Source organism: Callorhinus ursinus, unplaced genomic scaffold (genome assembly GCF_003265705.2).
Source record: "Callorhinus ursinus isolate GAN/ISIS: 27379988/994484 unplaced genomic scaffold, GSC_fseal_2.0 scaffold82, whole genome shotgun sequence".
In the NCBI taxonomy this organism is placed as follows: Eukaryota; Metazoa; Chordata; class Mammalia; order Carnivora; family Otariidae; genus Callorhinus; species Callorhinus ursinus.
In genome coordinates, this window is record NW_027397144.1 from 835630 (window position 1) to 859249 (window position 23620).

Sequence of the window (23620 nt, forward strand, 5' to 3'; positions counted from 1 at the left end):
CACTCCACATGCTACTATTTTTGCAAAAGATGAGAAAGCATAGTATGTGTACAGATTTCCTTGTATCTGGATCAAGTGTCTCTGGAAGCAAAAATAGGAAACCAGATGACATTAGCTGCCTTCAAAGAGATGACAGTCATGGCTAATAGAGACATTTCGCTGCTTAGGTCAATACTACCTACCCCCCCTCCAATTTATAACTATAATGCATATTTAATGTGAAAAGTTATATAAAAAGCAAACATCAATACATTAGTATGGAATTATCCACGTAAGGGGAGCTGCAATGCACAAGGTCTTGAGAAATCCAGTAAGAAAGAAAAATATTTCACTGCCTTTCACAATGTGGCTGACACATATCCTGTCTCAAGTACAGCTCAGTAGAAACACCCTGGCAAGGGCGCCTGGGTGGTGCAGTGGGTTAAGCGTTGGACTCTTGGTTTTGGCTCAAGTTGTGATCTCAGGATCCTGACCTCAGGATCGTGAGATCAAGCCCTGTGCTGGGCTCCACACATGGGGAGTCTGCTTGAGATTCTCTCTTCCTCTCTCTCTGCCCCTCCCACTCGCGCTTGCTCTCTCTCAAATTCATAAATCTTTAGGAAAAAAAAAAAGCAAAAATAAATCATTTCCTTTAAAAAAATAAACACTTTGGCAAACACCGGATTAACAACAATATCAAATGTTTATTAAGTACATTGTTTCCATGTGTCTCTGCTAAGCCTCTGACATAAAGAACCTCATTAGCTATTTACATTAGTCCTCTGAGGTAGCAAGCATGACCATGCCCAGTTCAGAGTTGAGAACTAAGGTCCAGAGAGGGAGAGCCATTTGCCTGAAGTCACACAGGCAGGAAAGGGTGAACCTGGCAGGCTTATCTACGTGGGGTAGAGCCCCTCCAAGGCCTCCATCCTCTGTTGATCTATGTAGCAAGTAGTTACTGGGAGCCTTCTGTGCTCTAGGTACTGGCCTGCTAGCTGGTGATTCAGAGGTGAGCAAAGGTCGAAGAGATTAGTCTGGCTTCTTCTGCAGTATCCTGCTCTAGCTGCAGTCCCTACGAGAGCAAGCACTTGCTGAAGAAGGGCCCAAGGATCACAGCCTCCAGCAGAGAAAAGATGAGTTTATTACCAGCTATTGGAAATGGTGGGTGTTAACTAAGGCTGGGAGCTGAGGGGGTGGCAAAAAGATCGGATTCAAGGGCCTGATTAGGTCCTTGCTTGTCCTGGGTCCCTCGGACGCCTGTGCCAGGCTCACAACCATGGACGGTATGGCAGTTTGAAGGGCTGCATACCCTCAAAATTCTCCCATTGAAATCCCAATGCCCGACGTGATGGTATTAGGAGGTGGGCCTTTGGCAGGTGCTAGGTCATGAGGGTGGAGCCTTCCTAAGTCTCCTTATAAAAGGGACTCCAGAGAGATCCCGAGTTCCCCCCACCCTATGAGGACACAGCCAGAAGGTGTGGGCTATGAACCAAGATGAGGGCCTTCGGCAAAACATGACTATGCTGGAGTCCTGATCTGGGACTTCCCAGCCTCCCGAACTGTGAGAAATAAATTTGTCTATAAGCCACCCCATCTGTGGGATTGTTACAGCAACCCAAAGGGAGTAAGACAGAAGGAAAGTCACTTCACAGAGGTGGGATCGCCAGTCAGGAATAAGGCACGGGGAATGGTAAGGCCGACCTCTCCCTGTCAGGTTCCTCTGGGGGCGGGGAGGCCGTCTGGGTGGGTGCCTGCTCCAGTCCCCCCACCCCACCCCGCCCCGAGCTGCTGGTAGGCTTCAGCACACACTGAACACTGAGGCAGCCTGGCCTTGGTATTTCTCCTGGACTGTCTTGAGAATGGGTATGAGGTTCTGGAAGGTGGGGCGGAATGAAGCCTCTGCCTCCCAGCAGTTCTTCATGAGGAGATAGATCTGGGCAGGAAAAAAGTGGGGCTGTGGGGGCTGCTCTCTCTGCAGTCCGATGGCAGGGAGGTGAAAAGGGCGGGCGGGGGGTCTCACCTCACAAGGACATCTCTCTGGCCGGGGCAGCCTCTCCCCTCGTTCCAGCAGCTCAGTGAGCCTCAGCACCGTCATCTGCCCCTGGGTGAGGCCTATGAGCTCGATGAATTTCTGCACGAAAACAAGACCAGCTCTTTTCAGGAGGCAAGTCTCCTTGCCAGGTAGAGATCAGAAGCTTGCAGGTACAGGGGTGCCAGTCCCACCTCTACCAGTTCTTGGTGCATTAACTAGATTTATGACCTCATCTCTCTGGGCCTCGGTTTACTCACCTGTAAAATGGGGTCGTCACATCTACCACTGGGCTATTGTGATAGTTAGGTAACTAATACTCATAGAGTAAGTCTGAAGTAGGGGTTTGCTATTAAGTCTCTCGGCAAACTGTTTCCATCTGTCCAGAATCTTTTCTCCCCCCTTTCTTACAATGGCACTCTGATTTGCTTTGGGACAAACTCCTAGCCTAGGGGCGCCTGGGTGGCTCAGTCCTTAAGCGTCTGCCTTCGTTTCAGGTCATGATCCCAGGGTCCTGGGATCGAACCCCGCATCGGGCTCCCTGCTCCACGGGGAGCCTGCTTCTCCCTCTCCCTCTCCCACTCCCCCTGCTTGTGTTCCCTCTCTCCCTGTGTCTCTCTCTCTCTGTAAAAGAAATAAAATCTTTAAAAATAAACAAACTCCTAACCTAGCCTTAGTTCCTCCCCCAGCCCAGGCCTGGCCAATGACTGTGGCTTGTGGCTACACAGTGATAGGCTCTGTGGTAGACCCGGAGCCAAACTGGGCCAATCAGAAATTCCTCAATTATGCGGGGGTGGGAAGGAGGCCCTTTGGATCCCTCAGCTGGGAGGCTGAGCGCCTGAAGGGCTAGGGGGTCGGGGGCGGGGACCTGCCTGAGCTGCTACCAGAGAGCAGCTGAGCGGAGATGGAGAAAAATGGGTGTCCTGAGGACAGCTGAGCATCTGAGTCAATCTGTGCCTCTCCGGCTGCAAACGGTTGAATAAGCTGCTTCTATTTGAGTGGGTTTCTGTCACGATCATAGTCCAGCCCCCCCCCCCCCGCCATTGCAAGGGGCCCGTTTTACACCGTGGCACTGTGAAGCCCAGGTGGGTTAAGCACTCCCTACAGTGGGAGAGCTGGGAATCCAAGGCGTGCCTTTCTAGCGCCTCTGCTTTGGGGTGGGGCTGAGGGCCTGGCTCTCACCGACGGGGGGCTCTGGCTGGAGTCACAGTAGGTCAGCAGCTCATACATGGTGACCCCGAAGGACCAGACGTCAGATGCATAGTAGAACTTACACTCCTTCAGGCACTCTGGGGCATACCTGGGGGGGATGAGGCACTCAGGCCTTGGGCCAGACCAGCTGGGAGTCCTTACCTGGGGCTTAGGGGCTCTCTGGTCCCAGTCAGGGCCCCATCCTTGCGGGGGGGGGGGGGGCAGGCAGTTTCCCTGGGACCAGGCACTGCCATCTGAGACCCCAGCATCTATCCCCTTCACCCTGTCTGCTAAAGGTGACCCTGACACCCCACTCCAGTCGGGTCCTGTCTGGTCACCAGAACACGGGGCTGTCCCCATCTTCCCGCACGCGGTAGTACTCATGGCCTTCAGGCACAGCCTTGGCTAGGCCAAAGTCCCCGATTTTGACCAGCCTGTCGTTGTCCAGCAGCACGTTGCGGGCAGCCAGGTCTCGGTGCACGTAGTGCTGTGCGTGAAGGTAGGCCATGCCCTGGGGGAAGGGCGAGTCAGGCTCAGGGGGGCAGGGCAGAGCCTGAGGAGCGCGGGGCCGAACTGGAAGGGGGTGGGGGGTGGGGGGTCAGGTCAGGATTGCGGGGACCAGGCAGGCGCGGGCAGGGTGGCGGCTGGGAGCAGGGGTGCAGAGAATCGGGAGGGACTGGGCTGCTGGAAACTGGGTGGGCTGCGGAGCCAGCCCAGGAGTGGGGACTGGTTAGCAGACGGTATGGGGCCATCAGGCCAGGCCGAGGAGGAGGGGGCCGGGAGCAAGGAACAGGGGCCGGTGGGCCCACCTCACAGATCTGCTGGGCGAAGAGAAGCAGCTGCGCCAGGCCCACGCTGTGCCGGGGCAGGTAGTCCCGCAGGCTTCCCAGGGGCACGTACTCCATGACCAGCTGCACCGACTTCTCGCCTGATGCGGGAGACGGGTGGCCCACGCGGGCGATGGACGCAGGGGCTGGGGGCCGCCCGTTCTGAGCCCCACAGCTTCCCCGCCCCCCCGCAAGGTGGGGCCCTGCCTCGCCCACACCAGGTCCAGGCCTCAAGCGGGCCAGCCCACCCTAAAACGCATCCCCAGGTGCCCCAGCAGGGGGGGCCCAGGCGGGAAGGGGGCAGCCCCGGCCGCAGCCGCCCTAGCGCGTCCTCGGGCCGGTGGCTCCAGCCAGAAGCTCTAACTGGCCGCAGGCCCTGCCGGTCCCGCCCACCTGGGTCCTCGCAGCAGCCCTTGTACTTGACGATGTGCTTGTGGTAGAGCGTGCGCAGGATGTCGATCTCCCGCCTCCAGCCGCTGCGGAGCTGGGGGCCGCAGTCCGCCTTGAGGGCCTTCACGGCCACCATCTCGCCGGTGCCGTCGTTCGTGGGGTCGTAGCAGGACAGGCTGACCTTGCCGAAATGACCCTGGCCCCGGGAACACGCAGGCGGCTCGGCCCTACCCCGGCTCCGCAGGCCCCGCCCCCAGCCGGGTCCGTTCGGAAAATCCTAGGCCCCACCTACTCCGTGTTAGTGGGTCTCCTTCGGGGCAAGGACTCCTCAAAGCATTAGAGCCGCCCTCGAGGCCGAAGGTCTTCTAGGCCAGGCCCCACCCATATTTCCACAGTTAACTTCAGGCCTGCCCCAGGCCCGAGGCCCCTCACCTCGCCCAGATCCCGGATCTTTTTCAAATAGCGCTTGTGGAAAATGGTGGGGTCTGACGCAGGCGAGTCGGGGTTCACAGCCAAAAGGTCAGCAAGATCTAGAAGAGCCACAGTGGGTGTCCCTGAACCCCGGCCTCCTCCCCAGCAGGCCCACACTTGGGGGCACAGAGAGGGGGCCACCGCTCCCCCAGCATCTGATCTCAAATATAAGGAAACTTTTTTTTTTTTTTGCAACGGCTGGAAAATGCTGTCATGTCCAAAATGCAGAAGTGGCTGCATCCTAATGGACACCTGGGATGGTCTCAGCACAGGCATTCGAACGCCCGTAAGACGCTGTCACACGTGACCTGAGTCACTGGGCAGAAACCTCAGGCGCGCCGGGCAGGCATAAGCAGGAGTCCTGGCAATGTAGCGGGGCTCACTTTGGGGCTGCAGCTGAGTGAGGTCACGCAGGATGGTGCGGAAGGAGGGCCGCTGAGCTGGTTCATAGGTCAGGCACTGGCTGGTGAGTGTGGCCAGCTCCGGGCAGGAGGGCTGAGGAAGCCGGTGCTGCTTCTGGTAGAAGCACTCTTTCTGCCGGGAAGGAGACCCACAGCAGTCAGTGCCCACCACCCACCTCCAGGCCCCTTCTCCAAAAGACAGTCAAGCTCCCAGAGCAGGCTAGGTCCTTGTTCCGGTCATTCCCATTTTCCTGATGACGCGACTGAGGCTTGGCGGAGGGAAGCGGACTTGGCCACCACTGCAGAGCCGGGGCTCAACCCCAAGTCCAGCTGACTCTGCTGTGCTCGAGAGCAGCTCACACTAGGCCCTTCCTGCCCTGGCTCCTCCACTCTCTGCCTCCTGGAAGCTCCAACCACAATCTGAGGCCTCTGGGCCTTTGTAGATGCCGTGACCTCTGCTAGGCTGCACTTCCTAGCCTGGGTCACTGCAACACTTCTGTACTTAGATTAAAACCTTCTCTGGGAAGCCTTGCCGGACCCCTCAGCTGGTTCAGGGGAGTCCTCTGGTCCTCCCTCACCCCCACAGCCTGTGGCTTCTCCCATGACGGCCCTGATCGCTCTGCTTAAAACTGAACCATGTCACTTACTTGCTGTGTGTCCCAGCAACCTTCTGGGGTAGAGACTGTTAACCCCAACTGACAGATAACCAGATGGAGCCCCAGAGAGATGAGGCCACACGGCCAGAGGGGAGGCAGCTCAGGACCCTGAATGTGCCCTCTAGACTCCTTGGAGGTACCGATCCCCTCTGTAGGAAGGGCCCAGAGATGCCCTGGACATACCTCAGAAGGGCCACGGCCCTGCAGAGGGGCCTCCCCGTCAAAGCAGATCTCCAGGAGGGTGGCACCAAAGCCCCATTTATCGGCTGCAGTGGTTAGGCTGTTGGCTCCGCCAGATAGGCACTCGGGGGCTGTCCAGGGGATCCGCTCCACCCGCTCTAGGGGCCAGGGTCAGAGGTCAGCGAGGGTGAAAAGAGTGGGAGGGAAGCCTGTCCCTGTACCCAGCCCTGCCCGGGTCCTCACCCTCCCGAGAAAGGGCACCCAGGCCCACACCAGGGTCGCTCAGCTTGATGAAGGGGCTAGTGCCCTCTGCCAGTCCCAGCCTCGCCAGCAGGATGTTCCGGCCACACACATTACCATGAACCAGGCTCTTGTCTTCCTGTGGTGGGGTGGAAAGGGGGCGTGACCACGGGGCGAGGCGGGGGGGGGGGGGGGGGGGGGGGGGGGAGCTATAGAGGCTGGCCCCACTCCCATCCCACGTGGTCTCCACAGGGACGGCCCACGTGAAAAAAATAATCATGGTCAAACAAAACAAAAACAATCATGGGGATCCAAATACACTGGCATTGTGGTGGGGCAGCACTGGGTACCCAGGAGGTCCTTCCTGTCCTCCCGGAGCTGGTGGCCAAAGCTCGTGGTCAGGTCCAACTGCTGTCCTCCAACCACACCAGGCAAGCTCCTGCCCCAGGGCCTTTGCACTGGCTATTCCCGCTGCCTGGAATGCACTTCCCCAGATGCCCGCAAGGCTCCTTCCTCACCTTTGGGTCACCTTAGTGGGGCCGTCCCCCACCCACCTATTTAAAACTTCACCTCTGCCCCAGACTGTAGCAACTCCTTATCTCCACCCCCGCTTTTCTCCCACAAGTTGTCACTACTTTCTAAAATACTATGTAGAGTAGTTAATCATCATTTGTTTGCCCCTCCCAACTAAAATACCCGCTCCCTAGCGACAGAGACTTTTTGTTTTGTTCTCTAGTGTATCCTCCAGGCTTAGGACAGAGCCAGGCACACACAGGTGCTCTGGAAACTGGGGTGACTGGGGACCAGGAGGAGCTGGGACGAATGGCAAGAGGGAGTGACAGAGGGGCTGAGGTCAGGCCCCATGGGACATAGAGGGGTGAGGCGTTCTTCTCTTGGGGGAGATGGGAGCCACAGGGGTGTGGGAGCAGAAGAGGTTCGTGGAAAGATCCCCCAGGGCCAGTGTGTAGATGCAGTCATGTGTTCAGGCCCCCACACCCGATGCCGAGGCCACCGTGGCACACCCCATCGATCCCGGCCCCACCCAGAGGCCACGCACCAGATAGCTGAGGGCGCTGGCCAGCTGCTGGGCCACGGCCACCTTCCAGGCCACAGGCACGTGGCCCTTCTCCCGCCGCAGCCACACGTCCAGGGGCCCGTGCTCCACGTACTCTGTTACCATGATGTCTGCAAAGGCCCGGCCGCTGCAGAGGCTGCCCACCTGCCTCCCCCCTCCAGGACTCGGGGGTCCGGACATGGGGGCTGGGACGGTGGGTGGGGAAGGCACTGGGGCAGAGATGCAGGGAGCGGCTTGCGAGCGACTCGGGTGAGGGGAGACGCCGGAGGGAGGTAGGCAATGTGGGTGCAGGGTGGGGAAGAGATGAATGCTGACATCTGAGTCTAGGAGGGGGAGCTGGGCAAAGCTGACATGTAAGTGACAAAGCTGAGGACGGGACTGGGAAACTGGGGGCGGGTGTAGACAAGTGGAGGTGCGGAGCTTGAGGCTGGGGCCTAAGTCATGAGAGGATCCCACAGGCTTCGGGTGCTCATGGGGTGTCGACCAGTGTTGGAGGGAAAGCAAGAGAGACAGACACATGGGGCTGAGGATCTGAGGGCTACTAGCTGGACAAGGAGTTTTGAGGTACATGCAGAGTAAGTGTAGGGGTGGGGGTAGAGCAGGAGCTGAGGTCTGGGAGGACTGGGGTGCCCCACAGTGCCGGTGGGGGTCAGAGGGTAAAGAGAGGCTGGGTGGTAGAGGTGTTAGGTGGTGATGGAGCTAGGGATATAGCCAGGTGTCAGGGTGTGGGTCAAGGGTGAGGGTGTAGCCAGCACTGAGATAAGGTAAGAGTCAAGGTGTAGTCCGGGGAGTGTTGGAATATAGTCAGTGGTTGGGGTACAGGTTGAAGGTCAAGTAGTCACAGGTTGAGGTGTGTCGTCTGGGATCATGGTCAAGGTGGAGCACGGAGTCAGGGGTGAGGAAGACACAGGCTGAGGGTCGGGGTCCAACCCAGGGAGTGGGCATAAGCGGGGTGCAGCCTGCAAACGGGGGCAGGTGTGAGCGGGGGTGCAAGTGGGCGCACCGGGGCTCACTCACTCTCAGAGCCGTGCACGCAGATGCCGTGTACAAAGGCCAGGTGCACGTGGGAAACCTGGCTCATGAGGCTGGCTGTCTCGTAGAAGGCCTGTGGGGACGGGGCAGGTCAGGCGGCCGCAGACCCTGACCCCTGCAGCCCTCCCCCTGCCCGCACCCCCGCCCCCGGCCCAGCTGTGCTCACTCACCAGGGCGATGTCGTGGTGACTGGGGTCCAGCACCTTGAGTACCACTCGGAGCTCTTGCTCACCGTCCCCACCGGGCGTGGGGGGGTCCTCATCATTGGCAGTGCCCTCCTTGGGGCCTCTGCCCCCCACTCGTAAGATGCCCTCATACACATTGGTCCTCGTGCCTTGGCCCAAGTGGGACAGCTGGAGGAATAGGGCACAGAGCATCTCCATGACGGGCACTCGGGGCTGCCCTCCCCAGTGCCCCAGGGGCCCCAGAGAGCTCTGACCACACGCACCTGGGTGATGTCATCCTGGCAGATCCGGTGGAAGCTGAGCTGGCTGAGGTTGGGCGGGCCAGTGCTGGCCCGATGCCCCCGCATGATGATGAGGTTGGAGATCTCTGGGGGGTTGGGGTGGCATCACCAAGGGCTGGCCTGGGTTGTGGGGGGGGGGCGGGGGAGGAGATGCCACCCCCACCCCACCCTAGGGCCACCCATGTCGTACCTCCCGGCCGAGGCAGGCAGCAGCGGCGCAGGGAGAAACAGTCATCACCAGCCCGCAGGGAGCAACCCTGGAGGGCAGCCCGCAGCTCCCGCACGCTGGGGAAGGACCGGTCCCAGCCCTCCAGCATGAAGCCCCCGGCCTGCAGCTCAATGGGGAATTTACGCAGATGCAGGTGCTGTGTGCCCGGGGCCTGCGGTGGGGGGCGGGGCGGGGGGCGGGGGGCGGTGAGCAGGGGTCCAGGCAGGGAGCGCGCCCAGCCCCAGCCCAGGACCCCCGCCCCAGGCCCACCTGCTCACGCTGGGCCACCGTGAGGATGAGGCGGTTGAGGTGGCTGGTGCTCCAATGGATGAGGTAGAGGCCATCCTCAGGCCGCAGCTTGGCCAGCACAAATGGCTCCCTGCGGGGGACAAGGGGGCCACTGTCAGGGGATGGGGGGGTACTGCGGGCCCCATGCCTGGCAGCAGGGGCACACAGGACCTGCCCGTAGGGGGGCACTCCCAGCTGGGACAAATGTCAGACATGGGCACCTATGTGGTGACGTGGAGTCTGAGCACATACACACACCAGTGTGACGCTGTTGCGCACAGGACAACTCACAGGATGAAAGAGGTACCAGGACAGGCATGCACGCGGGGCAACGGTCAGGCAGCGCCACTAACCAGTAACGCACAGAGACAGGAGACAGCGATCAGATACCGGATGGACACATGCCCAGCCAGCCACTCTGCCACACGGTGGGCAGTCAGTCACACACGTACCGCACAACAATCACAGACACACCCACTGTGACAGGGTGGCATAGGGGCCTCGACATCCCAGGCCCAGAGGTGACAACTGTCATGAGCACAAACAGGCACGACACGTGACGCCACCACCCGGGCCCAGATACCCACACACGCGGGGGCTCACATGCTCCTGTCCACCGAACGCCCATGTCTCCCCAGAGCCCCTGTGCCGAAACCCACCCCCCTCGACATGATGGAGCAAGGAAGTGGGGCCTCCAGGGGCTGAGTAGGCAGAGGGTGGAGAGCCCATGGATTGGATTTGTGCCCTTTTACAAAAAGGACTGCAGAGAGCTCCCTTGCCCCTTGCCCCATGTGAGGACCCAGCCGGAAGCTGGCAGTCTGTGGACCAGGGTGGGGGGCTCTCCACCAAACACTGGACCTGCCTGCACCTTGAACTTAGGACTTCCAGCCTCCAGAACCGTGATAAATTGAGGTCCGCTGTTTTTTTTGTTTTTTTTGTTTTTTTAATTTTATTTATTTGACAGAGAGACACAGCGAGAGAGGGAACACAAGCAGGGGGAGTGGGAGAGGGAGACGCAGGCCCCCCGCGGAGCAGGGAGCCCGATGTGGGGCTCGATCCCAGGACCTGGGACCATGACCTGAGCCGAAGGCAGACGCTTAACAACTGAGCCACCCAGGCGCCCCGTGAGGTCCGCTGTTTCTGCATCACCCACTCAACAGCACTGTTATAGCCACCCAAACAGACAAGGACACCCGCGGATGGGGCCCACGGACCCCCGTCGGGGGGCGCACACTGGGCGGTGACCTGGCACCACCCTGGCCCTCGAGAGACAGAATGGCCACTCCACCCTCCTCTGGCATAAAGACTAGGCTCCTAGGGGTCAGACCTCTCAAGACACCTCAACGGCTAGTCCTGCTGTCACAGGTGGGATGGGTGGACAGCCAGAATGAGGCATGATGACCACATAAGCTCGGAGTCATACCCTCTGACCCAGCAGCATGCAGGACGGCCACATGCATGTCTGAGGAGCCCCCGAAGCCCAGACGCTGCACGTTCTCCGCCCCATGTGTCCGGACAGAACCGCACAGGCCGGGACCTCCAATGACCGGGACAGACACACACCCACAGGGATGTGAACGCTCACGCGGACGTGTGAATGGCCACCAGTGTCTGTGCAACACACAGCTCCACAAAAACCACCCATCCCATCACCCGCCAGAACAGGCAACGACGATTTTATACGCAGTCATAAAACACAGCCACGCACCAGGCGGGCTGCTAAACGTGCAGACATGCACGGTGACAGTCCCAAACCCTGGTACCGTCATGACACGTGTCCACACCACTGCAGGCGCCCTCTCTCCCCCTACACCACTGGCGTGCACGTCTGCATGCATGCACACGCGAGTGCGTGCACTCCCACACGTGCCCACGTATGGGTGAACACACACGCACTAACGTGAACGCGCACCAAGACGTGAATACACAGAAACAGGCACGCACACCGCATTCACGCCTCCCCATGCCTAGAGCTGACAGTCTAGCTGGCGGCCGCAACCTCGCCCCATCACCCGTGTGCCCATTCCCCACCCCCCCCCACCCCAGCACTCACAGCAGGGGTCCGTGGATACCGTCCCGGATGCTCATCACTAGCCGTGGCGGAGCCACCTCGTGGCACAGATAGTGGCTCGAGTCGGCGGTCAGGCGGAAATAGCCGTCCACCAGCGACACCAAGGACAGGGCCATGGCCCGGGAAGGCAGGGTCAGCTCCTGCAGGGCAAGGGCAGGGGTTGGGGGGGGGGAAGTGGGTACAGACGGATGGACATCAGGCAGGCCTCGCAGGCCAGAGGCGCCCCCACCCCCTGCCAAGCCCCCAGCCCCAGGCCCCACCAGGCTCTTGTTGTCCTGACAGCGGATGCTGACGTGGCGTTCCTTCAGCACCACGTGCGTGATATCCTTGAAGTCACAGAAGTAGGCCCAGGGCGCTTCCTGAGGCCTGTCCTCGGGCTGGTTGCCCACCTCTGGGACCTTGGTTTTCTTCCCAAATGGGCCAGCACGGGGATTCCTGCTGCTGCCATCACCTCTGGGACCCTGGAAACCCAGCACGTGGGGCAGGTGGATGAAGCAGGGCTATGCCCGTTTAGTCTCCCACACATTCTCCCTGGGGGGAGGCCGGAGCTGCAGGGACTGGGGATGCTCCTCAGGCATCCCCACTCGAGTCTGTTTCATAGACAGAATGGGGACCCTCCCCCAAGAGATCCACACTCCAGAAGCCAGAACTCAGGGAGGAAGAGAGGAAGAGCCGGGCGCTCGCACCCCCAGATACCAGACAGGGGTTCCTCAGAGGTGCAGACCCCAGAAATTAGGTCCCCAGGGGGTAGAGACAGAGGACACTAACCGGGGAAACCACCCCTGGGAACAGACAGACATAGCCCAGAGCCACGTGGGGAAAAGGCTCATGGTAGTCCCCCTTGGAGGCCAAGGCCAAAGCTGAGCAGGAGCCCCAGCCCCAGCCCGACCTGGACCGCTAGATGGAGGAGGCATTCTGCTCACCTCTGCATGTATCGGCCGCCACTGGATGCCACCCGTGCCCGTCACCAGCACCTCATGAGTGGGGGGCCCGGTGGCCAACTCCGGCCCAGGCTCTGAGGGAGCCTGCCCGCCGTCCCGGATGTAGTAGGGCTCCCCGACGGCCTGGGCCGGCAGCTCCAGGTGGCACACGGGCAGGCGCTCAGTGCCAAAGCGGGGTGCCAGCAGCTCGAGCGTGGCCAGGTATTTGACCATGATGACCTGCTGTGACACGTGGCCTGGCTGGAAGGCCCGCACGAACCTGCGGAAGATGTTCCGCAGGCGCAGCCGCGTGAGCGCGTTGTGCTGCCGGATCTGCAGCCGGAAGGAGCGTGGGATGCAGTCCTTGAAGCTGGGGGCGGACAACCAGGAAGGGCTGGTCAGGAGCCCGGGGCTGCAGGCCTAGCCGGGTGCCATTGGGCAAGTGGCTCAGCCTCTCTGAACCTCAGCTGCCTTGTCTAGAAAATGGGCAGGCTGTCATGCAGGGCGGAAGAGAACACAAGGAAGGGCCGGCGCAGGGAGGCTGGGTGGGGTCAGAATTCGGGAGGAGACGAGGGGGCTAAAATCCCAGCTCTTGGACAACTTCCTCAGGCCCTAAAGGGCTCTGTCTTCTCTTCCGTAAGGTGGGGTCAGACAGGGCCCAGCTCCAGGGCTGAGACAATTAGGGCGGCTGACTGGCACATCCTAAGGAAGATGTGACCGTCAGGGGCTCTCACTGTTGGAGAAGTCATATTGCTTTTTTTTTTTTTTTTAATTTTTTTTTTTTTTAAGATTTTATTTATTTATTTGACAGAGAGACAGCGAGAGCAGGAACACAAGCAGGGGGAGTGGGAGAGGGAGAAGCAGGCTTCCCGCAGAGCAAGGAGCCCGATGTGGGACTCGATCCCAGGACCCTGAGACCATGACCTGAGCCGAAGGCAGACGCTTAACGACTGAGCCACCCAGGCGCCCAGTCATATTGCTTTTATCACCGGTGTTATGATTATCAACAGATAATCTCCCTCTGCTCCTCCCAAAGCCCCACCCCCTCACCCCTTCCCTCACTGCCTGTCCGGCATCCAAACCAGTAGAGCTCCCTTATGTAACAGATTTCTCCGTGTCCCTCTCTCCCACCCCTTGGCCAGAGGGATCCTAAAGCTCGAGGTTTTAGCTGACTCCTGTCCCCACTTCCAGGCTTCCCAGGGCTCCCAACGGCCCTTGGGAGAAAGGCCGCCTGACTAGAGCCCTGTGGACTCCTGCTCTCGGGCCCTCGTATTCCAAGTTCAGAACCCCAAGAAACAGGCCTTTGCTGCCTACTGCCTCTGGACCTTTGTATATGCTTTTCCCTCTGCCTAGAATGCTTTGCCAACGTATTCCACATAGGGATAAAGCTGACTCAACCTTCAGGTCTTAGCAGAAATGTCACCTCCCCTGGGAAGTGTTTTCTGCCGTCCAGGCTAGAGAGGGTACTTCCTCTGGGCTTGCCAGCACCCTGGACTTCGCTGTCCCAGCCCGAGTCTTCCAGAGTGATAACGCAACAGGGACAAAAAGATACGTGCTTTAAGGAACACTGCTGGTCCTCAAAGATCCGTACCTCCTCCAGGCAGTGCACCCTGATTACCCGGGCCCTCACGGCAATGGCGGGGCCCACAGCTGGCTCCCAGCTCCCCACACCCCTGTGTCTGTCCTTCCCCAGAATCCTAAGGAATTCTCCAAGCTCACTCTGCTCCAGCCACACATCCTCCATCGTATCAGGCAGGCCTCAGGGTCTTTGCACGGGATGTGCTCTCTGTTTAGAATGCTCTTCTCCCAGACACTCGCAAGCCTCCCACCTTCACTTCCTTCACACCTTTGAATTTGAATGCTATGTTCTCAATGAGGTAGCCCCGAACCACCCAAGTTGAAACTGTACACCCCTCCCTCTCTGACACTCTCCTTCTTCCTCCTTTCCTGCTTAAATTTTCCCCTCTGCATTTATCACCATTGGAAACACTGGACCTTTCACTTTTGTATTTTGTTTACTGCCTGTCTCCTTCACCAGACGTGAGCCCGGGAGGGCGGTGACTGCTGTCTGACTTGTTACTATTGCGGCCTCAACACCCAGAACTAGTGCTAGTACCACCGCAGGTATACAGCAGGTACTAGATAAGCGTTGAATGAAAACACGGCAGTATGCGAGGTCTCTCGCGGCTCCCAGACGCCCGTGCCCGCCCCATTCCCAGATACCTGATCTTCTTGGCCACCTTCCCCAGGGGGATGCCGTGGTAGAGAGCAAGGTGGCAGAGATGCAGGAAGGCCATGCCCAGACTCTCGTTCTTAAAATGGTGGATCTCCTCCTCGCTCGACAGCTCTGACAGCGATGCCACGTCATTCACAAACTCATGCTTGCCCTGGGGATTGGGCGGGGATTGGGCAGAAAGGGAGGCATGAGCACCCATTCCCTCCCCAGGTTCTGTCCACCCTGGGGATGGGAGGGAACCCCTGTTTCCTGGAAAGGCCAAATACACAGCACGTGTGCCTCCTCTGTTCAACCCTCGGCCTGTGGCAGACATCCCGAATTGGTCACAGTACTTTTTCCCATGCAATCCCGTGTCTCAGGACCCTTCCTTCGGTTCAGGTGGCCAGAGGATCCAAGATGGCATGAGTTGAAATCTATTAGCTTTAGTGAATTGGGGAGAGAGGAGAGGCTCCTCAACTGCCCCTAAGTCCCTCACAAATAGTGCTACTTCCCTAGCTCTACACACACCTGCTCAAAGAGGTACTCAAAGGAGGCTGGGTCCAGCAGTTGCATCCCCTGCTCTGCCTGTTCTGAGGAAGACTTGGGCCCTGGGGGCCCACAGCGGTATACAGCCGGCTCCTGAGGATTCGTGCCATGCCAGTTCCGGAAATAAAACCTGCAAGACGGGATGGAGAGGTCGCTGCTGGGGCTTAGCATGGACTTAGACTTAAGACAGCTCCAGGAAGGTGGGGTACAGGGCAGCAAGGGCACAGAACAAAAGGGGACAAGGCTCCCAAGGGGTCATCACCCACCTCATGCGGAAGTACAATGTCAGGCTCATGTCTCCGGAGATCTCCAAGACGTGGTTTGGGGGCAGCCAGACCTGAGCCTGGGCATCGAAGAGAGCAAAGAGATTGAGGCAGGACGGAGTGATGCCTGGAACAGAGGGTCAGGAACAGAGAAAGAGGGTCAGGAGGCAGCACCTGCTGCCATCTGCCTTGTGGATGCCCAGACCTGCTGTTTCCCCTCACAGGCCTTCCCTCCCTGGGCCTCCTCCTGCCCATAGAGGACAATGAAACATGGTGACCATGCTGTGGTTTCACAGACTACATTTCCCATCCTCCTTTGCAGCTGGGATGGGGCCACAGGACCAGTTTCTGGCCAATGGGATGTTGGCGAAAGGGACACACAGATTTCTAGGCCTGGAAATAAACTCTTAACATCTCCTCCACCTCAGGGATGTTAAAGACCCCTTGTGCCAAAGGTATGAGACAGAGGTGAATCATCTAACCTGCATTAGATTTTAGGTAAACCTTCATTGTCTTGACCCAGGAAAATGTGGGGGGTTGCTTGTAAGGGCAGCAAGAACCTACCCTAGGCCGACCAGCCCAACTCTGCAAACTGCGAACACATTGCCTGGTCTCTCTCTGAACTCCAACCCTGGAGGAATATTCAACTACTTCCTGGCTATCTCCCCCTGGACATCACAGCCCCCTTAGATGTGCCTTCTTCTAAAGGGGCCTCATCCCAGGTCCCCAAACCTGCCTCTTGTCTGCCCAGTGTTTTAAGCTAGAACTTGGTCCTTGTTCTCAACTTCGCTCGAAACCCACATCAGATGGGTCACAAGGCCTGCTCTTTCTGCATCCTCCATCTCTGGGACCCTTCCAACCCAAAGCCCAGCCCCAGCCCAGCCTCCAGACTTGCTGCCATTCCCCACACCGGCCACCCAAGGCATCCTTTTATACACATCACTTGAAAATGTTATCTAAGTCCATTCAGAATAATTTATCATCACCAAAGTACAGCCGCAAGACATAAAACTTGTCCCTGCCTACATCCACCTCTTCTCCCTTCCCACAAAGAGTTAACCATACTCCTGAACTAGAGTTTATCATTCCCATATCCTCTATGACCTCGTCTCAAATGATATAAACTCTAAACGCAATATTACACAAAGGTGTCCTTCTACAATTTACTTTTTCGTGTTACAACAGGTTTTATTTATTTAAAGATTTTTATTTATTTGACAGAGAGAGACACAGCGAGAGCAGGAACACAAGCAGGGGGAGTGGGAGAGGGAGAAGCAGGCTTCCCACCCAGCAGGAATCCTGATGTGGGGCTCGATCGGACCCTGGGATCATGACCTGAGCCAAAGGCAGATGTTTAACGACTAAGCCACCCAGGCGCCCCTACAACAGGTTTTAAAACCTCACACATGAGGGGTGCCTGGCCAGCTCAGCCGGTAGAGCATGTGACTTTTTTGTTTTTTTAAAGGTTTTATTTATTTATTTGAGAGAATGAGAGAGAGAGAGAGAGCATGAGAGGGGGGAGGGTCAGAGGGAGAAGCAGACTCCCCGCTGAGCGGGGAGCCCAATGCGGGACTCGATCCCGGGACTCCAGGACCATGACCCGAGCCGAAGGCAGTCATCTAACCAACTGAGCCACCCAGGCACCCGCATGTGACTCTTGATCTTGGGGTCATGAGTTCAAGCCCCATGTTGGGTGTAGAGATTACTTAAAAAAATTAAATTAAAAAAAAAAAAACACTTCACAAATGATATGTGTAACTTTGGTTAAATTTCCCTTTTCCTGATTGTATAGCTTTCCAGCATTCAACCTTACTGCAATTTGTGTGTTCTCCTGTAGAGGGTACTTTGAGATGGTCTCCCACTCTTCACTAAGATACATGAAGCAGCTCCCAACATTCTCGTATGTGTCTCCTAGAACACATGAGCTGAGCGTCTGAACAATGAATATCTAGAAGTGGAACTGTGTGGCCTCAGGGAATATATGTTCCAACAATGTTGGATGATGCCAATGGCTTTCCAAAGTTGCTGGGTCCAAGTGTACTGCCTCCCACAGAAGGAGACTGCCTCCTTGCAAGACAACTTCCTAAAGAACCAATCTGACTCTTTCACTCTCTGGCTTAAACCTTCCATGGTTCCCCATTGCCCCATGAGAAAGCCCAACCCCCTCAGCACAGAATAACCATGACCTGGGGGGCGCCTGGGGGGGCTCAGTCGGTTAAACTGACTCTTGATTTAGGATGAGGTCATGATCTCAGGGTTGTAAGACGGAGCCCCAAGTCAGACTTCACGCTCAACGGGGAGTCTGCTCGGGATTCTCTCTCTCTCCCTCTCCTTCTGCCCCTCCCCCGCCTCACTAAAATAAATAAATCTTAAAAGAAATAATAACTATGACCTGGACCTTGACAATTATGCTCCACTTTCAATTCCTACTTCCCTTTTCAAATTCTTGAAACCGACACTCCAGTTACTCTTAAGATCTTTTGCTTCCTTAAACCGATCAGGCGGTCTGGGCTCTTTACACATACTGTTTCTTCTGCTGGGCATGTTTCACATCACCCAGCACACCCGTCAGAGCTCTTGAAGGATCAGCCACCAAGGGGAAAGTACGAGGTGTGGTAGAAATCCACCATGAGGACCCCATCCAGTTGTGGGGAAGGGCGTTTGAGAGGACTTCCCAGAGGAAGGGGCATATAAGCAAGGTCCAACTGGACAGACTTTCTTCTCCTCTGGAAGAAGAAATGATAACTTTTGGTACCTCTACTACAGGCTCTTTCAGCCATTCCACAGTTCCTTACTGCTCTCCGGAGAAAGTATAAATGTAAATGCTGGACTCCTCCCTCTGGCATTTAAGGCACCGTAAGATCTGGCCCTGGCTGACCTCTCCCCCTTATCTCCTACCTGGAGGTCACTGCCACCCTGGTGTCCCGGTTCCCACCCTCACCCGCCAGTCTATTCCCTGCATAGTAGCCAGAGAGCGCCTGTGACGCCTGAGTCCAGTCACGTCCCTCCTTTGCTCACAGTCCTCTGTGGCTCCCACCTCACTTGGAGTCAAGAGTCACATGCCCTGCCAACTGAGCCAGCCAGGCTCTCCTCTCCTGAATTTTTAATTTTTCTCCATCATCTACCTCTGCTCTCCCACATAGTTTTCTTTTTTTTTTTTAATATTTTATTTATTTGAGAGACAGCGAGCGAGTGAGTGAGCACGAGTTGGGGTGGGGAGAGGGAGAGGGAGAAGCAGACTCCCCACTGAGCAGGGAGCCTGATGTGGGGCTTGATCTCAGGACCCCAAGATCGTGACCTGAGCCGAACGAAGGCAGACACTTAACCGACTGAGCCACCCAGGCGTCCCTCCCACGTGGTTTTCTTATTCACTGTGTTTCTTGCTAGTTTTCCTATTGGAATATCAGCTCTCCAAAGGCAGTGATTTGGGGCTGGCACACTGTAGTTGCTCAATGTCTGCTGAATGAACGGGCAGACAGACGGACGGACGGACAGACAGATGGATGGGCCCAGCAGCTGTCAGCACCTCCACCCCTGCCACAGGGCTGATGCCCCAGACTCACCGACTTTTTGTGCAATGTGGACGCAGACCTCCTCTGCGGTCAGTGTGGCCTCGCTGAAGGTGACCCAGGGGTCCCCGCCGCCAGGGCCAGCCCAGTGCAGAAGGACCTTCAGGCCTCCCCTGGTGGCCGTGGGCTGAGCTCCATCGCCATCAGGCCTGCTGTCCCTGGTGGTGGCACCCCAATGGCACAGAGACATGCTTTTGACAGCTGGCTTGGCTAGAAAGAGAGAGGCCATCAGCCCCCAGATGTTAGGCCTGAGGGGAAGATTCTAGAACCCACTCACTGTGTGACTTTAGGCATCCATTTCCCCTCCTGAGCCCATTTCTACATCTGTCTGATGGAGTTAGGGTACACGTCCACACCTGTTAGGTTTGTCATGAACAACACTGAACCTCTTTATTGGACAAACATGCGCCAATATAAAAACCTGCTTTGAACCCACCTTCCCTAAATCACCAGGCAGGCAGGTGTGGTCAGAAAGACCAGGGAGTGAATCTTGGCTCTCCCCGTGTCAACTCAAGCAAGTCACTTAGCCACACTGGGCCTCAGTTTCCCCATCGGAAAACGAAGATGCGGAGAGCATTGCCACGAAAAGAAGGCTGTGACATCCCCACAGCACCTAGCCCTTGATGCAGGCATGAAAAAATAACAAACATGACAAAAACAAAAATAAAATCATTATTATTGATTCCATCGTTCTGATCGTCTTTCTCTTGCAGGCCAAGATTCCTGCCTCCCACATCTACCCCCACGAATGACCCCAGGCCCTGCTGACTACCCTGAGCCTAGGAGGGGTTGTGTTTCCCCTCTCCCCTCATCCAGCTGCCGGACTTTTCGAGAGCCAGGCCCAGGGCTCAAGCCTCCAAGTTCTCCAGTTTTAAAATAAACAGTGATGGGAAGAAGAGCATGTCGTCATAGCACAATGCCAGATTCCTCAGGAATCAGCTCCTCTCTGAGCCTGTTTCCTGGTCTGGAAAATGGGCATATATAGCAGTCTCTCCCCCGAAGGGGTGTTGGGAGGATTCAATGAGATGAGGGAGGGGAAGCGCTCAGCACAGAGCCTGGCGTGCGGTACATACTTAATAAATGTTCGCTATTATTATATGCTACCATTTGAGAAAATACGGATGGGGTTCTGGGGATGCCCATTTCCTTCTTCCTCGTCCCCACTGGGTGCAGAGCCAGCTTGGCAGATGCGGTAGGAGTGACGTCTGCACCCAGGAGGCCCGCACCCCTCCTCCCAACCCCCCCCCCCGCCCAAAGCCTCGCTGGCTGGGGCAGGAGCCGCGATGGGCACCCACCAGGCATCGGTGTTTCTATCCACCCCCTGCCAAGCGCAGCCTCCCGCCGCGCCTCCCACCGCACCTCCCGCCGGCCGCTGCCCTCCAGAGGACCTCCCGGGGTTTCCAGGCTCACCCTTTCCCCCCGGACTCTGGCTCGAACCCCGAACCCCGCCCCGCAGTCCCGGGCAGCCACCGCCAAATCTCCTCCGGGCCACCGCCTCCCATTGGCCGCCTGAAATGAGCATAGTCATTGGCCGCCGTTGTGACCCGTCGCACGTAGCCATTGGTCCTTTCGTTGCAATAGCGGCGCTCCTATTGGTCTTCAGCTTCATTTTTTTAACCCTCAACCGCGATTGGCTGGGTCGGCACCTGGATGTGCCGCAGCGTCAGCGATTGGCTGCTGGGGGGGGAGTGGGCGGAGATGCGGAAGGGGTGGCTGGTAGGCCGGGTTCGAGAGTGCGGCCTTCGAACGGCGCCGCGATATCGATTTCCCACGCGGGCAGTTGGCCCAAGTGAGACTTTCGGACCTGGTGTAAACCTCTTGTCCTCACTTTGGTCCGACCCCCTGGCGTGTGACTCCATTCCATCCTGCCTCGCTTCCCTGGTCTCCGCCTGGCCAGCTCCACCTAGCTGGATGAAGAACCCCCCCCCCCACACACACACACTCGCGAGAGGCATTTCCGGCCCACCTGTTCAGATCCTCTTCCTGATCACCTGCTCTGAGCCTGTCCAAGTAGCCGCTTGGAAGTCCCACCTGATGTGACTTCTAATCAACACACAGCAGCAAGTCGCTGTCGTTTACCAAGAAGGCTATGCCCTGAGTGTTTTCATGCAGTATCTCACTTGATCCTGGCAGCAGTCCTCGGGGGGCTTATGTTATCCCCATTTCTCCGAGCAAGAAACTGAGGCACAGAGAGATGACAGAGACCCTCTCCTTGACCACACTAATCTGAGCCTATCTTCAGCCTGCTGGGTTCAATCGGAGCAAAGATTCCTTTTAAGCCATCCCCCACCTTTGGGGCGCCTGGGTGGCTCAGTCGTTAAACATCTGCCTTCGGCTTGGGTCATGATCCTGGCGTCCTGGGATCGAGCCCCGCATCGCTCCCTGCTCCGCGGGGAGCCTGCTTCTCCCTCTCCCACTCCTGCTTGTGTTCCCCCTCTCTCTCTCTGTCAAATAAATAAAATCTTAAAAAAAAAGTCATCCCCCACCTTTGATATCTGATCAAGTTCCTCCCAGTTGGTGTCCACAGAAAATTGGAGAGTTGTTTGGTGCGGAAAACCCACATATTGGGTATCGAAAGTATTGTGAGTAGAGAAAGTTTTCCTTTACCATGCATTAAAGAAGGCTTTCCCTGGCTTCACCTGTGGGCCCAGTTTTAAAGAACAACAGTAATAAACCGACTACCCAGGCCAAGAAATAAACTCTCACCCAACCCCAGAAGCTCCCTGCTCTAAATCAACAAGCCCGTTTTTCTGTCTCTTGGCCTGCTGTATTTTTTTCTGCAGTCTTCATGACAACCCGACATTTCACTGGAAGTTTCAAGCAGTGATTTTAATGCCTGTCCACTCTAGTATGTCAGCTCCACAAGGGAGGGGTCTGTGTGGTTCTCCACTGCATTCTCCGCGCCTGGAATTATGCCTGGCACCCAGTAGCTGCCCAAAAGGTGGTGGGATGAATGGCCTAGGGAGCCCTCTGGGCCTGAGCTGCTGTCCTGCTTGCTGCAGAAAGGCTGACTATGACCTTCCGGCCTCAGCTTTCTCTCTGCCCCTCAGAGTGCAGCAGCAGGAAGTGAAAGTTGGCAGATTCCTCAACAGCCAGCTGGGTGAGGTGAGGCAGCCTCCACTGGACCCGGAGGCTGGACCACAGAGCACGGGGTGAGCCTGGGACTGGGTGTCCAGCATCCCAGGGGGACAGGAAGTGCCAGGTAACTATCATGACTAATAATAATGTCGCTAATGACCCCAGTAATAAGAATATAATACTAGCTCACAGTGTCCCAGACTGCATGTGCTTAGAATTCGCTGAGCTCTTTCAGTTTCTCTTAAAGTGGAACCAGCACACCCACCTGACAGCTGAAGAAAAAAGAGACCACAGAGACTGCTGGGAAGGCTAGTGTCCTGCCCCCCAGGGCCCAAGGCCTCCTTTGCAAACTCCTCAATCAGAGACAGTTTACTGGACCAGCGGGGGGGCTCCAGGTCACCCCACCAACCATCAGGGTTTGCCCTGGATTGAGGGAGATTCCCACAAGGGACTTTCGGGGTTACAACTGGGACAGTCCTGAGCAAACTGGGACAATTGGCCACCGGTCCCCAGTGGGTTTTCAGGAGGAAGCTAGAATTGGGGGATTCCCCTGACCCTGCAGGGAGGGACCTCCCAGAGCTCCCACCAGACCAGGCAAAAGCCAAGAGTCGGTGAATTAAAAACAAAACCCCTTTGTGTTCTTTTGAATTGGAGGGTTCATGGAACAGTCAGCCCCTTGCCCAAAACAGCAGTGAGGCTGGTCAGTTTCCTGGGAATCCTTCCAAGGAAGTGCCATACCCTGTCGGGCACATGTGTGAATACATGCCTCCAGGAAATTCCCACGAGCAGTCTTAAACTGGACTTTCCTTGCTGGTCTTGGGAGGAAACAGGAGTTATACACACGAAGGCTGGAACCAGAAAGTCTGGGTTCACATCCCAGCTCAGCCACTGTGGGATCCTGGGCAGATGCTTAACTTCTCATGCTCAGTCTCTTCCTTTGCAAAATGGGGCTAATTGGAAGCTCAAACTCCAAGATGTGTCAGGAACATCAAACAAGTTAATACATGTAAGATCTTGGAACCAGGTGCAGAGTGAATGCTATTATCTTTTTCATTTAATGCTAGTTTTTGGTGATCTTTCCTTTCCCCTGCATATAGATCTATTTTGCAGAATTGTTTGATTAGGACATATTTCAGGCACTCAACAAGGGGCTGGAAAGACATAAAAACATCAGCTAGGCAAAAGGTGGAAACAACTCAGATGTCCATCTACAGGTGAATGGATAAACAAAACGTAGTATGGCCATATGATGGAGTATTCAGTCATAGCAAGGAATGAAAGCTCTGACACATGCCACAACATGGATAAACATTGAAAACAATGCGTTGCGGCGCCTGGGTGGCTCAGTCGGTTAAGTGTCTGCCTTGGGCTCAGGTCAGGATCAAGCACCACATCCGTCTGACTCCCTGCTCAGCGGGGTGTCAGCTTCTCCCTCTCTCTCTGCCCCTCCCCCGCACATGCTCTGTCTCTCACTCTCTCTCTCTCTCTCTCTCTCAAATAAAGTCTTTAAAAAAATTTTTGGGGG

General features: G+C 56.8%; 1 protein-coding gene across 5 annotated transcripts; it reads right to left on the reverse strand.

Moving 5' to 3' along the window:
- Positions 1-663: 663 nt before the first annotated feature.
- TYK2 (tyrosine kinase 2) lies at positions 664-20543 on the reverse strand. Of its 5 annotated transcripts, none has more exons than XM_025863223.2 (25): positions 20428-20543; positions 19454-19636; positions 19012-19227; positions 15452-15575; positions 15168-15315; positions 14648-14811; positions 12428-12794; positions 11765-11965; positions 11487-11644; positions 9416-9524; positions 9128-9317; positions 8920-9023; positions 8642-8824; positions 8457-8544; positions 7422-7549; positions 6368-6503; positions 6128-6282; positions 5271-5421; positions 4849-4946; positions 4420-4612; positions 4009-4127; positions 3538-3710; positions 3191-3308; positions 2000-2110; positions 664-1912 (listed from the first exon to the last, which is right to left on the reverse strand). In XM_025863223.2, exons 3-25 carry the CDS (start codon positions 19205-19207, stop codon positions 1778-1780), a joined length of 3549 nt encoding a protein of 1182 aa, XP_025719008.1. In that variant the 5' UTR covers positions 19208-19227; positions 19454-19636; positions 20428-20543; the 3' UTR covers positions 664-1777. The 5 variants fall into 5 exon arrangements, with proteins under 5 accessions (XP_025719008.1, XP_025719007.1, XP_073743865.1 ...); XM_025863222.1 differs by having other exon boundaries at positions 20377-20458; XM_073887764.1 differs by lacking the exon at positions 20428-20543 and adding an exon at positions 20313-20332.
- Between the last annotated feature and the right edge of the window lie 3077 nt (positions 20544-23620).

Excerpts from the sequence above, each read along its gene's own strand:
- TYK2 (XM_025863223.2), bottom strand. The coding sequence starts at position 19,207 with ATGTCTCTGTGCCATTGGGGTGCCACCACCAGGGACAGCAGGCCTGAT. Across the intron at positions 8,545-8,641 it reads GTCACCACGACATCGCCCTG|GCCTTCTACGAGACAGCCAG; the intron begins GTGAGTGAGCAC and ends CCGTCCCCACAG. Across the intron at positions 6,504-7,421 it reads CCAGCGCCCTCAGCTATCTG|GAAGACAAGAGCCTGGTTCA; the intron begins GTGCGTGGCCTC and ends ACCCCACCACAG.